This window comes from Haliotis cracherodii, unplaced genomic scaffold (assembly GCF_022045235.1).
Source record: "Haliotis cracherodii isolate W230 unplaced genomic scaffold, xgHalCrac1.p SCAF_2, whole genome shotgun sequence".
Lineage (NCBI taxonomy): Eukaryota > Metazoa > Mollusca > Gastropoda > Lepetellida > Haliotidae > Haliotis > Haliotis cracherodii.
This window is the reverse complement of record NW_027266275.1, coordinates 2,010,905-2,026,166: the sequence shown is the minus strand read 5'-3', so window position 1 is coordinate 2,026,166 and position 15,262 is coordinate 2,010,905. Positions and strand designations below refer to the sequence as shown.

General features: G+C 45.3%; 1 protein-coding gene across 1 annotated transcript in view; it reads right to left on the bottom strand.

The window, feature by feature from the left end:
* The window catches only part of LOC139469406 (uncharacterized), a 118,525-nt gene extending 103,548 nt beyond the window's left edge, over positions 1–14,977 (bottom strand). Inside the window, exon 1 of the mRNA XM_071251570.1 lies at positions 14,858–14,977. Coding sequence (XP_071107671.1) covers positions 14,858–14,911 — 54 coding nt within the window. The 5' untranslated portion in view covers positions 14,912–14,977. The remainder of the gene's footprint in view (positions 1–14,857) is intronic.
* Between the last annotated feature and the right edge of the window lie 285 nt (positions 14,978–15,262).

Here is a 15,262-nt window from a genome sequence, read left to right as displayed (position 1 = left end):
TAGCCGCTCCCTTAGGCTCCGGCATTTTGTCATCATGACACAACATTAGGTCATGGTCTGACTTGGTCAGGAAATCAAAACGATGTATCTGGACATGTGACATAGTATGTCTGGCTAGAACACCTTAAACAGATTGTTAGTGATAGTTTATGGCTTTTCCCGGATCAGATCCGGATTTTGAATATAGGCAGGGCTAAAGACCGGACAAGCCGGGGCGGCAGGTATGTCAACTGAGGTTGACAGTGGTACTGCGGTGCATTTAAAAACTCACAGTATTTCTGGCAAAAGGGGCCAAGAAACATACACTATATGTGTCATTGAATGTTCTTTCTGTTGTGAGGGATAGGTTTGTATGGTTAGGACTTCTTCATTCTAAATATATTGTTTATTTGATGTAACTGTTGATCACGTGCGCTGGTATCACCTATTTTCGTGACATACTGGTAAATACGTTATACACAGTCGTGCTTTAGTATTGTGTTACATGAATAGTTAATGAAATATCAGATAATGTGTCACTGAATAGGCACTCACTCACTCACAAAGATGGTACATGTTGTTACCCTGTCTGGAGCTCGGCAGTAAGGGGTTAAAACAAGGACTGATCGGCTCGGAGTCAGTATACTGTGTCAGTCCGCTCTGTTACAAAGAGACACACCCGACTACAAAACCCGATGATCTAAAAATTCAGATTGAAGGTCTACGTTTTTATTAAGTAAACGTCCATGTCTCGCGTCTGTGCCATTACACTACTGTTGAGTGTTGTTATAATAATACGTGCAGTAGAACCTCGCGCACTCCTCATCGCCCGATCTGCACAGACCCGCCTGTGTTTCACAACCAAAGAGCCAGTTTACAGGACGGATCCGGGTCAGCGCTTCCTAAACTTGCCGCGAGTCTCTTTAGAATAGCCAGAGAATTGCAAAATGACAGGCAATTATTCCCAATGACAGCAGTAAACACTATGAGATGATAGTATGGAAGACACGGTTGGAAGGTTACGATACATAAAATGTATTATATTCATATTTCCAATCATTTAAAGGAACACATTTTTAATGTCTGTCAGCCACTACAAGTAATATACTGATTGTAACAACAAGGAACACTCGTCGAACGCAGAAACGCCTTAGATGATAGATGGGTTTCTCGCCAGTTCCCACGTGTCCGTGACGTAGGGGATGAGTCGCGTGTTCACCCTTTCAGGATTTGGAGATCTTCACATGTACAATATGAATACCAGTTAATTCAGCTCTCCATAAGTCTTTGGGTCTCTGTTCAGAGTTAAGAGACTAAAATAAATGCCTGCAACAGTTTCCACTGATTTTATTTCTCATATATGCTCCAGCCAGTACAAATAGGAGAGACCCAACACCTCCTCTCACATATACTCTTCAGCTAGTCCCAATAGGGGAGACACAACATCTGTCATAACATATATTCTCCAGCCAGTCCAAATAGGAGAGACACAACACCTCCTGTCACATATACTCTTCAGCTAGTCCCAATAGGAGAGACACAACATCTGTCATAACATATATTCTCCAGCCAGTCCAAATAGGAGAGACACAACACCTCCTCTCACATATACTCTTCAGCTAGTCCAAATAGGGGAGACACAACACAATTCCCCGCATATGCTCTTCAGCTGGTCCCAATAAGAGAGACACAATACAATACCTCACATTTACTCTTCAGATGGTCTCAATAGGAGAGACACAACACAATTCCTCACTTGTACTCTTCAGCTGGTCTCAATAGGGGAGACACAACACCTGTCCTCACATATAATCACAAGCTAGGCCCAATAGTGCAGACCCGATACCTGTCTTCAAATATACTCTCAAGCAAGTCCCAACTGTAATTATTGGGTTTGTTGTTAAACGCCGCATTCAGCAATATTCCAGCTATATAAACGGCGACAAGCATGGGTTGCTGAAGACCTATTCTACCCCGGATCTTCACGGTTTAGTCCCAATAGTAGAGACCCGACACCTGTCTTGAAATATACTCTCCAGCTAGTCGCTAGAGATCAAACACCGTACCACATGAACTCTCCATCGAGTCCCAATAGCAGAGACTCAACACCTGGCATATCATATGATCTCCCACTTGTCCCAATAATGACGTGCTCGTCAATCTCCGTCCATCTTGACATTCAGGGTGTTTGTGCAAGGTGATCCCGACGGCGGTGAATTACATTGGGGCACCGAAACAATGTCTGGTAGCGTAAGCATGGGGGTCGAAGAACTTTTTTGTAAATACTGAAATATATATTTAGCCAGTTAATTTATTACAGCTGGATTTGAAGATGTTCCTGGAAGTAACATGGGACATACTATTACGCTTTGATAAAAAGAACACTTCAAAAAAGAAATGGTGCTCAGTTTCCGTCCTTATCGAGCAGTGCAAACCCGGAGTATGCTAAATGTAGCGGGATTGGCCGAACGTTTCGCAAGGTCGTATGAGAAACTGATCTGTATTATGTCATAAATGATGATCCTCGTCTGTGACTCACTCCAGGGCGGGGATGACTTTGCTGTCACATGTCGTGACGTGCTGATGTCGTGACCAAGAGATTAATGACGCAGAGGAGACTCAAGCAAAGAAGAAATCTTCTCCATTCAAGCATGACAAGCAAACACAATCCATGAATAATATTCTACTAATATCTCTCAGCAATTAACTAACCACGAAGGTGTTGTGAGATTTAGTCCGCTAATTTCATACTATCTACTCTAAATAAGTTAAACAAAACAGTCTTGTTGTTGTCCACATTGTGAACACCAGTTGTCTCATCCCATATTTTCTGGTTCTCACCACGGCTGAATATCCTGCCGGAGTTGTCCCATTAACCTCCACCCCAAAAACTCCTGTAATGAAACCTCGCCCCAATAATCCATGTCGTTAAACGAGAAATTTGAATGGGATGTTTTCCAAATGCATAAACCTTAATGCTCGGGTCTGATGATTTTTTCTCCAGACCGCCACAATAAATTCCAGAAACTCCCATTGATTGTAAGCAACGTGATATTGCGCTAACGCCTCTGTGAATAAAGTAAAATATAATAGAATCGAATGGACGGTAATGGAAATGGGATAGGTCAGATTACGCGAGCACATCCGGATTGAAGATTCGCGGTTCAGTCCACATGCGAGTGGCATAGACATGCGGTACACAATAAATGGGTGGGACAGAGATGGGTGGGGCAGGAATTGTTGGTGTAGGGATAGGTGGTGTAGGGATGGGGGTGTAGGGGTGTGTGTGTGTGTGTAGAGAGATTGGTGGGGCATTGATTGGTGGTGTAGGGATGGGTGCTGTAGAGATGGGTTGGGCAGAGTTTGGTGGGACAAGGCTGGCTGGGGCAGAGTTGGATGGTGTAGGGATAGCTGGGTTAGAGATAGGTGGTGTAGAATTGGGTGGTGTAGGGATAGCTGGGGTAGAGACAGGTGGTGTAGAGTTGGGTGGTGTAGGATTGGCTGGGGTAAAGAAAGGGTGCTGTAGGGTTAGCTGGGTTAGAGATAGATGGTGTAGAGTTGGGTGGTGTAGAGTTGGGTGTTGTGTTTAGGAGAGGTGGTCAACTCGCTAAGTCCGAAAACTGGTTTTACAAAAACACCCCAGTTAGTCTTGCAGATGAATATAAATACCTGGGCATTTTATTTACTAAGACTTTGAATTTAGGAAAAAATGTCAACAATTTAGCTGTAAGGGCCAAGAAAGCAATGGTCATGTTACTTACCACTGTATCTAAATATAGAACCTGTTCCACCTAGAGTTTATTTCAAGCTATTTGATGCCCAAATACAGTCTATCCTTTTATACGGCTCAGAACTTTGGGGTTTCAAAAATTATGAATCAAAAGAGAAAATACATTTATATGCATGTACAAAGTTTTTGAAGAGGGGAATAAACACTCCAAACTGTATGGCTTATGGCGAATGTGGAAGATATCCGATGTACATTAATGCATATATCCTTTGTTTAAAATATTGGTTTAAAATTTTAGAGATGCACGAAGACCGCCTGCCTAGAAAAGCATACAAAATGCTTCTTAATCTTGACAATCATGGGTACACAACATGGGCATCAAATATTTGTTATATGCTATTTTATCACGGTTTCGGTTATGTGTGGTTGTATCAAGGTGTCAGTAATAAACATGATTTTTTAAGATTATTCCATAGAAAGTCACTAGATATGTTTCAGCAGGATTGGAGATCGACACTTGAAAATAGTTCAAGATATGTCATGTATAGATCTTTTAAATCGTTGATTGAACCTGAATTGTATTTAAATGTTATAACACACAAATCTCTGCCCATAACATATTCAAGATTTCGTCTCGGATTATGTGAAATAATGGTTAATATTGGACGACATCGTTCCGTTCCGAAGCCTATGAGATTGTGTCCTTTCTGTCAAACTTGTATAGAGGATGAACTTCATACACTGCTTGTTTGTACTGTTTATACTGATCTAAGGGAAGCATATCTTCCACAGAAATACCTGCGTTTATCAAATTTGTATTCATGTAAATCTCTGTTGAATTGTAATGATAGAAAGACATTTCTAAGTTTAGCACTTTTTGTTTATCATGCACTTTCTCGGCGCAAGAATCTTATAGTATCGTAAAGTCACTTCGTAAAATAATTGTGTACATTCACTTTGTGGTGTAGAGATGGGTGGGGCAGGGATTGTTGGTGTAGGGATAGGTGGTGTAGGGATGGGGGTGTAGGGTGTGTGTGTGTGTAGAAATTGGTGGTGCATTGATTGGTGGTGTAGGGATGGGTGCTGTAGAGATGGGTTGGGCAGAGTTTGGTGGGACAGGGTTGGCTGGGGCATAGTTGGGTGGTGTAGGGATAGCTGGGTTAGAGATAGGTGGTGTAGAGTTGGGTGGTGTAGGGATAGCTGGGGCAGAGGTAGGTGGTGTAGAGTTGGGTGGTGTAGGGATAGCTGGGGTAGTGATAGGTGGTGTAGTGTTGGGTGGTGTAGGAATGGGTGGTGTAGAGTTGGGTGGTGTAGGAATGGGTGGTGTAGAGTTGGGTGATGTAGGAATGTGTGGTGTAGAGTTGGGTGATGTAGGAATGTGTGGTGTAGAGTTGGGTGATGTAGGAATGTGTGGTGTAGAGTTGGGTGGTGTAGGAATGGGTGGTGTAGAGTTGGGTGGTGTATGAATGGGTGGTGTAGAGTTTGGTGGTGTAGGGATAGCTGGGGTAGTGATAGGTGGTGTAGTGTTGGGTGGTGTAGGAATGGGTGGTGTAGAGTTGGGTGGTGTATGAATGGGTGGTGTAGAGTTGGGTGGTGTATGAATGGGTGGTGTAGAGTTGGGTGGTGTAGGGATAGCTGGGGTAGAGATAGGTGGTGTAGAGTTAGGTGGTGTAGGGATAGCTGGGGTAGAGATAGGTGGCGTAGAGTTAGAAGGTGTAGGGATAGCTGGGGTAGAGATAGGTGGCGTAGAGTTAGGTGGTGTAGGAATGGGTGGTGTAGAGTTGGGTGGTGTAGGAATGGCTGGGTTAGAGATGGGTGGTTTAGAGATGAGTGGTGTAGAGTGGGGTGGTGTAGGGATACCTGGGCTTGAGATGGGAGGTATGGGGATGGCTTGGTTAGAGACGGGTGATGTAGAGCTGGGTGGTGTAGAGCTGGGTGGTGTAGAGCTGGATGGTGTAGGGATAGCTGAGTAAGAGATAGGTGGTGTAGAGATGGGTGGTGTAGAGATGGGTGTTGTAGGGATAGCTGGGTAAGAGATAGGTGGTGTAGAGATGGGTGGTGTAGGGATAGCTGGGTAGGAGATGGGTGGTGTAGAGATAGCTGGGTAAGAGATGTGTTGTGTAGAGATGGTTGGTGTAGAGATAGGTGGTGTAGAGATGGGTGTTGTAGAGATGGGTAGTGCCGAGTTGGATGGTGTAGGGATAGCTGGGTTAGAGATGGGTGGTGTAGAGATGGGTGGTGTAGAGATGGGTGGTGTAGAGATGGGTGGGGTAGAGATGGGTGGTGTAGAGATGGGTGGGGTAGAGATGGGTGGTGTGGGGATAGCTGGGTTAGAGAAAGGTAGGGTAGGGCTTGGTGGGGCAGCCATGGGTGAGGCAGGGATGGGTGGTTTAGGGTTGGCTGGGGCAGAGATAGGTGGGGCAAGAATGGGTTGGTCATTGATGGATGGGGCATTGATTGTGGTTTAGGGTTTGGTTGGGCAGCAATGGGTGGGGCAGGGACAGGTGGGTTTGGGATGGATAGGGGTGAGGCAGGGTTGGGTGGTTTAGGGTTTGGTGGGGTAGCGATGGGTGAGGCAGGAATGGGTGGTTTAGGGTTTGGTGGGGCAGCGATGGGTGAGGCAGGAATGGGTGGTTTAGGGTTTGGTGGGGCAGCGATGGGTGAGGCAGAAATGGGTGGTTTAGGGTTTGGTGGGCAGCAATGGGTGGGGCAGGGACAGGTGGGTTTGGGATGGATAGGGCAGGGGCAGGTGGGTTTGGGATGGATAGGGATGAGGCAGGGATGGGTGGTTTAGGGTTTGGTGGGGCAGCGATGTGTGAGGCAGAAATGGGTGGTTTAGGGTTTGGTGGGCAGCAATGGGTGGGGCAGGGACAGGTGGGTTTGGGATGGATAGGGCAGGGGCAGGTGGGTTTGGGATGGATAGGGATGAGGCAGGGATGGGTGGTTTAGGGTTTGGTGGGGCAGCCATGGGTGAGGCAGGAATGGGTGGTTTAGGGTTTGGTGGGGCAGCGATGGGTGAGGCAGGGATGGGTGGTTTAGGGTTTGGTGGGGCAGCGATGGGTGAGGCAGGAATGGGTGGTTTAGGGTTTGGTGGGGCAGCGATGGGGGAGGCAGGAATGGGTGGTTTAGGGTTTTGTGGGGCAGCGATGGGTGAGGCAGGAATGGGTGGTTTAGGGTTTGGTGGGGCAGCGATGGGGGAGGCAGGGATGTGTGGTTTAGGGTTTGGTGGGGCAGCGATGGGGGAGGCAGGGATGTGTGGTTTAGGGTTTGGTGGGGTAGCGATGGGTTAGGTAGGGGTGTCTGGGACAGACACGGGTGGTGCAGACGGCGGGGAGAAAGGCGGGAGGTGATTAAATACAAGAGCGGTGTTCATTTTCATTCAAAGTAAACAGTGTTCCAACAACCTTGTCCTTTCTATGTGAGTGTGTGCTAACAAGATCACTGAAGTCGGTCACGGGGGACACGCGCCATGTTAATATATCTGCGCAGAAGTAAACATTTCCACTGCACATGTTTCGCAATATTTAATACCACGAAGTAAGTGCAGCTTTTGTTATTTTCGTTGATTTGACGATAACATATCCTACACGTGATTTCTTTAACAAGCAGTTTGTGTTCAAATCCAGGGCCTTTCATTTACCAAGCCTCGCCTATCGTGACTTTACGCTTCGGCGAGCGGCTTGATGGGGTGGGTATTGTCACTCGACGCTGACTTCGCTCAACCAGGAAGTCACCCCGCCTGTGATTAGTGGCTGAACCAACTGCAAGATTACTGGTCTCGTCATGCGGAGGGTCTTCGAACAACTTTAAGAAAATTATCCGTTGATTTGAAATTATACACATGGAAATAGTGTTGTTCATAGCATGACCCGTAGACTATTCAATACCATTCAATAACGTCTTGTAGACAAATGTGTGAGGGTGCATGTACAGAACAAGAGCGTTAGGTTCCCTTTGGTGACAGCACCAGTGTCCTTGAAACATGGAAACTCCGTGCTCATCACATCAAGAGTAGGTGGAGTAGCCTATCGTCGGGACAATGTGTGACGCCCGGTGTCGGGGGTCCCGCAGTCATATGTCTTGCATATTGCTGAAAGCGGAGTAAAGCCCCCTTCACTGACTCGCTGAGCTTGTATCGTGTTCCTCAAGGCACCAACAACCTATGAACCAGCTTCAGGAGCGACTGCCTTCGTATGTACTGGGTAGGAGATGGGTGGTGTAGAGATGGGTGGTGTAGAGATATGTGGTGTAGAGTTGGGTGGTGTAGAGATGGGAGGTGTAGAATTGGGTGGTGTAGAGATGGGAGGTGTAGAGTTGGGTGGTGTAGAGATGGGTGGGTAGGAGATGGGTGGTGTAGGGATAGCTGGGTAGGGGATGGGTGGTGTAGGGATAGCTGGGTAAGAGATGTGTTGTGTAGAGATGGTTGGTGTAGAGATAGGTGGTGTCGAGTTGGGTGGTTTAGGGATAGCTGGGTAGGAGATAGGTGGTGTAAAGATGGGTGTTGTAGAGATAGGTAGTGTCGAGTTGGATGGTGTAGGGATAGCTGGGTTAGAGGTGGGTATTGTAGAGATTAGTAGTGTAGGGATAGCTGAGTAAGAGATAGGTGGTGTAGAGCTGGGTGGTGTAGGGATAGCTGAGTAAGAGATAGGTGGTGTCGAGTTGGATGGTGTAGGGATAGCTGGGTTAGAGATGGGTAGTGTAGAGATTGGTAGTGTAGGGACAGCTGAGTAAGAGATAGGTGGTGTAGAGATGGGTGGTGTAGGGATAGCTGAGTAAGAGATAGGTGGTGTCGAGTTGGATGGTGTAGGGATAGCTGGGTTAGAGATGGGTAGTGTAGAGATTGGTGGTGTAGGGATAGCTGAGTAAGAGATAGGTAGTGTCGAGTTGGATGGTGTAGGGATAGCTGAGTAAGAGATAGGTGGTGTAGAGATGGGTGGTGTAGGGATAGCTGAGTAAGAGATAGGTAGTGTCGAGTTGGATGGTGTAGGGATAGCTGAGTAAGAGATAGGTGGTGTAGAGATGGGTGGTGTAGGGATAGCTGAGTAAGAGATAGGTGGTGTCGAGTTGGATGGTGTAGGGATAGCTGAGTAAGAGATAGGTGGTGTAGAGATGGGTGGTGTAGGGATAGCTGAGTAAGAGATAGGTAGTGTCGAGTTGGATGGTGTAGGTATAGCTGAGTAAGAGATAGGTGGTGTAGAGATGGGTGGTGTAGGGATAGCTGAGTAAGAGATGTGTTGTGTAGAGATTGGTGTTGTAGAGATAGGTAGTGCCGAGTTGGATGGTGTAGGGATAGCTGAGTAAGAGATAGGTGGTGTAGAGATGGGTGGTGTAGGGATAGCTGAGTAAGAGATGTGTTGTGTAGAGATTGGTGTTGTAGAGATAGGTAGTGCCGAGTTGGATGGTGTAGGGATAGCTGGGTTAGAGATGGGTGGTGTAGAGATGGGTGGTGTAGAGATGAGTGGGGTAGAGAGGGGTGGTGTAGAGATGGGTGGGGTAGAGATGGGTGGTGTGGGGATAGCTGGGTTAGAGAAAGGTAGGGTAGGGCTTGGTGGGGCAGCCATGGGTGAGGCAGGGATGGGTGGTTTAGGGTTGGCTGGGGCAGAGATAGGTGGGGCAAGAATGGGTTGGTCATTGATGGATGGGGCATTGATTGTGGTTTAGGGTTTGGTTGGGCAGCAATGGGTGGGGCAGGGACAGTTGGGTTTGGGATGGATAGGGCAGCGATGGGTGAGGCAGGGATGTGTGGTTTAGGGTTTGGTGGGGTAGCGATGGGTGAGGCAGGAATGGGTGGTTTAGGGTTTGGTGGGGCAGCGATGGGTGAGGCAGGGATGTGTGGTTTAGGGTTTGGTGGGGTAGCGATGGGTTAGGTAGGGGTGTCTGGGACAGACACGGGTGGTGCAGACGGCGGGGAGAAAGGCGGGAGGTGATTAAATACAAGAGCGGTGTTCATTTTCATTCAAAGTAAACAGTGTTCCAACAACCTTGTCCTTTCTATGTGAGTGTGTGCTAACAAGATCACTGAAGTCGGTCACGGGGGACACGCGCCATGTTAATATATCTGCGCAGAAGTAAACATTTCCACTGCACATGTTTCGCAATATTTAATACCACGAAGTAAGTGCAGCTTTTGTTATTTTCGTTGATTTGACGATAACATATCCTACACGTGATTTCTTTAACAAGCAGTTTGTGTTCAAATCCAGGGCCTTTCATTTACCAAGCCTCGCCTATCGTGACTTTACGCTTCGGCGAGCGGCTTGATGGGGTGGGTATTGTCACTCGACGCTGACTTCGCTCAACCAGGAAGTCACCCCGCCTGTGATTAGTGGCTGAACCAACTGCAAGATTACTGGTCTCGTCATGCGGGGGGTCTTCGAACAACTTTAAGAAAATTATCCGTTGATTTGAAATTATACACATGGAAATAGTGCTGTTCATAGCATGACCCGTAGACTATTCAATACCATTCAATAACGTCTTGTAGACAAATGTGTGAGGGTGCATGTACAGAACAAGAGCGTTGGGTTCCCTTTGGTGACAGCACCAGTGTCCTTGAAACATGGAAACTCCGTGCTCATCACATCAAGAGTAGGTGGAGTAGCCTATCGTCAGGACAATGTGTGACGCCCGGTGTCGGGGGTCCCGCAGTCATATGTCTTGCATATTGCTGAAAGCGGAGTAAAGCCCCCTTCACTGACTCACTGAGCTTGCATCGTGTTCCTCAAGGCACCAACAACCTATGAACCAGCTTCAGGAGCGACTGCCTTCGTATGTACTGGTTGCAGCGTCTGGGTCGCATGATGTTACCACCAGAATGTTCCCACAACACTACTGTCTGGAAACCTTTGTTTCACACTGATTCGTGACACAGAGCTGTTTTCGTGTCCACATTTTCAGTGTGAACATAATGACACACGTTACACTCCATCTGTTTGGAGTAGACAGTTGTGTTCAGACACAAGTACCCTGACAGGTGGATAATGGACGCTGATGTGGACAGACACCAGCACAAAGGTCTATTCTCCTGCCCACAATGACCTCTCCCACCCCCCCCCCACCCCCCCCCCCCCCCCCCCCCCCCACCCCTCCGTTATTCACGCCCCTTCAGCTTCATCCCTTCTTCCCCCATCGCTTGTCCACCTCGCCGCTTCACGATCAGCCTCTCATGCACACTTCATGGCTTCGTTGATAACTGAATTTATCATCACCATAACTGGCTATTGGTCAATTCAGTGTTGATAAATACTTCTTAATATGTTCGTCAAGTTGCACTTTTTCGCGCCTTTCATTTTGTTGCATTCCCTTTCGGTAATACAATTTCTCGACAAAACTACCATGTATGTCAGTTCAATATGTGTATAATGACTTCAGGTGAGCACATGGTACAACACACAGGAGTGCCACACTTGCGTGCAACCCACGGGTGTACAGAATAAGTGAGTACAGTACAGTACTGTATAGCGAAGTTGTCAACAGATGCTTGAAAACTGTACAGTTAGGTACAGCAAAGTTGATTATTCTATACCAGACACTGTACAGTTTAGTACTGCCAAGTTGAACATTCTACACTAGAACACTGCATAATTTGGTACAGCAAAGTCGAGCATTCTATACAAGACACTGTACAGTTTAATACAGCAAAGTCGAACATTCTATACAAGAACACTGCACAATTGAGTACAGCAAAGTTTAACATTCTCTACTAGAACATTATACAGTTTAGTACAGCAAAGTCGAAAATTCTATACTTGACACTGTACAGTTAAGTACAGCTAAGTCGAACATTCTATACCAGACACTGTACAGTTTAGTACAGCTAAGTCGAACATTCTGTACTAGACAATGTACAGTTAAGTACAACAAAGTCGAACATTCTGTACTAGACAATGTACAGTTAAGTACAGCAAAGTCGAACATTCTGTGCTAGACAATGTACAGTTAAAGGGGAAGTGTACACGCAAAAATCACTTTCTTTCTTTTTCTAAACAAAACGAAATTTTAGAATTAGTTAGTATCTGTGTTTGAAAATATACACTCATTTTTTTCACAGTGAAAGTAGGAAGCTCACAATAGTGTGAAAGTGATATGCCGTTATGAGGCCTTCGTTTTACGAGCGAAATAGGCCTGAGTTATCCCCCTTAGATTATGACGTAATTGGTGCCAATTCAACTGGGTCCCTGTCTATTCTCAACGCAAAAGATATCAAGGACCAGTTTGCGGTAAAACAACATGGTCTACGACACACTCCGGCGCAGTGGTGACTCAGCATAACACAATTCTGGCTGGCATCTGAGATGCTAGAATCACAAAACTGTACCTACACCACGTGAAGCGGCTCTAACAAAGCATGATGACGTCATAATGTTTATCAATTGGCACCAATGACGTCATATTGCAAGGGACATAAGCCATGGTGTTTTTGTTATGGAAATAGAACACTTGGAAAATGTGAAAAATATAAATCGTTTAAGTGCAAAAAATATGTTAATTTAATATGATGTTTTTATATTTTTGTCTATGACACTTCTATGTTAACACTTTTAATGTGGAAAAAGTAAAAGAAAAAAAGGTTCATTTCCGTGTGAACTTGCCCTTTAAGTACAGCAAAGTCGAACATTCTGTACCAGACAATGTACAGTTTAGTACAGCTAAGTCGAACATTCTATACCAGACACTGTACAGTTTAGTACAGCTAAGTCGAACATTCTGTACTAGACAATGTACAGTTAAGTACAGCAAAGTCGAACATTCTGTACTAGACAATGTACAGTTAAGTACAGCTAAGTCGAACATTCTATACTAGACAATGTACAGTTAAGTACAGCAAAGTCGAACATTCTATACTAGACAATGTACAGTTAAGTACAGCAAAGTCGAACATTCTATACCAGACACTGTACAGTTTAGTACAGCTAAGTCGAACATTCTGTACTAGACAATGTACAGTTAAGTACAGCAAAGTCGAACATTCTGTACTAGACAATGTACAGTTAAGTACAGCAAAGTCGAACATTCTGTACCAGACAATGTACAGTTAAGTACAGCTAAGTCGAACATTCTGTACTAGACAATGTACAGTTTAGTACAGCTAAGTCGAACATTCTATACTAGACAATGTACAGTTAAGTACAGCAAAGTCGAACATTCTATACCAGACACTGTACAGTTTAGTACAGCTAAGTCGAACATTCTGTACTCTCAATGTACAGTTTAGTACAGCAAAGTCGAACATTCTGTACTAGACAATGTACAGTTAAGTACAGCTAAGTCGAACATTCTATACTAGACAATGTACAGTTAAGTACAGCAAAGTCGAATATTCACTACTAGACACTCTACAGTTAAGTACAGCTAAGTCGAACATTATTTACTAGACACTGTACTCAATCAGTACAGCTAAGTCGAACATTCACTACTAGACACTCAACAGTTAAGTACAGCTAAGTCGAACATTATTTACTAGACACTGTACTCAATAAGTACAGCTAAGTCGAACATTCTACGCTAGAACACTGTACAGTTTAGTACAGCAAACTCGAACATATTATACTAGACACTGTACAGTTACGTACAGCAAAGTCGAACATTCTTTCCTCGAACACTGTACAGTTACGTACAGCAAAGTCGAACATTCTTTACTCGAACACTGTACAGTTTAATACAGCAAAGTCGAACATTCTTTACTAGAACCGTGTACAGTTTAATACAGCAAATTCGAACATTCTATACCAGACACTCTACAGTTTAGTACAGCAAAGTCGAACATTCTATATTAGAACACTCTACTGTTTAGGACAGCAAAGTCGAACATCGTACAACAAAGTCGAACATTCTATACTTGAACACTGTACAGTTAAGTTCAGCAAAGTCGAGCATTCTACACTAAAACACAGTACAATTTAGTACAGCAAAGTCGACCATTCTATACTTGAACACTGTACAGTTTAGTACAGCAAAGTCAAACATTCTATACCAGGACATTGTACAGTTTAGTAGTCCAACATTCTACACGAGAGTGAGTGAGTTTGTTGGGATTTAACGCCGCTTTTTACAGTATTCCAGTTATATCACGGCGTGTCAGCTAAATGAGGGAGGTCTCAGACGTTTACCACTTCGGTGAAACCCACGAGCACGGATATGGTGCTGACAAACCTAGAAACATAATCGGGGCGAACCGGGATTCAAACCCACAATCATAGGTTTCTGGCGTGCCCAAGGGACGCGACTCTCTAAAGCGCCACGAGTGTCCCATATTACACTAGGACACAGTACAGTGGAGTGCAGTAAATAACAACATAAGATGCTACACATAAAACTGTGGTACAGAAATATGCAGTTCACCAGCAATGAGCACAAGACAATGCAGAACAATGTTATTAAGTACAGTCATTAACAGGACATAACATGTCCCTGAGTCGTCAATTAACTCCCGTAGTGAATAAAAGCTGTTTGATAAATAATTTAGCTGAGTTCGCAGCGCAGCTACATCCCATTGGCGGAGTTCAAGTCGGCAAGGTGTGTGTTCCCAGACCAGGTAGAGCAAGACTCCAATCACAACAGTGGTTACAACGTACATGTAGGTGGATAACATGCTTCAAATACCAGTACTACTGAATGTGTAACTGATGACCATAACGACATCGTGAGAATTGAATCAAATGAAGGTTCCGCATGACTGACCGGGAACTATTCGGACTTGAGCATCAAGCTGACCCTCTTGTCCGCCTGAAGACCTCGCAGACGCTTTGGGCAGGGCTTTCATACTTCCTTATAAAGAGGATTGTGAACCTGTCTGGGGTTAGCATCGTGTATGGGACAAACTGTCTGGGGTTAGCATCTTCTATTGGACAAACTGTCTGGGGCTAGCATCTTCTATGGGACGAAAGGTGATTCTCCAGATTATATTGGCCATCTGGCTAACTATCACAGGTTGCATAAGCTTTGATAAGTATTCGAAACGTGTGTTCTATCTCGTCAGAGTGGTATGACATCCATACGGCATCCATTACATACCACTGACATGACACGAAGGTAAAGCGATTACAGATCTGCTATAATCCTGTCCGATATCCTCAGCTACCTTGATCAGGGATCGATAACGATGTCACAAAATACAACTACGGATAAGATCAATAATGGTTTGCTTACCGTAGCGAAAATCGAAATTCCCACTGCCAAAAGAAGACGTATATGTCCGTCCATGGTGAGGCAGGGACTACACCTGTTAGAGAGAGGTAGCGCCCAACCGTCGAGTTGACTGAGCGGCAACACAATACTGGTTTCAGTCACGCCCGTATCAGGAACGCCGGGTATAGGGTGTGCCCCCACCCGTGACGGACCACTCGCACAGTCTCGTGGGGAGCGGGGACATCAGATTCCTTGGCCTTGGTAGTGTTACTGCACTGTTTGTACGGCGCAGTGGGGATGATTTCATTGTTTAGGAGGATCTTCGTTGTCCTGAGTTTCTGGTTGTCTTTGACCTTACTTGTGATTGCCGACGTTCAATCCATGCAATGTATACGTGTGGATTTTGTCTATAGAGTGGACAAGGTC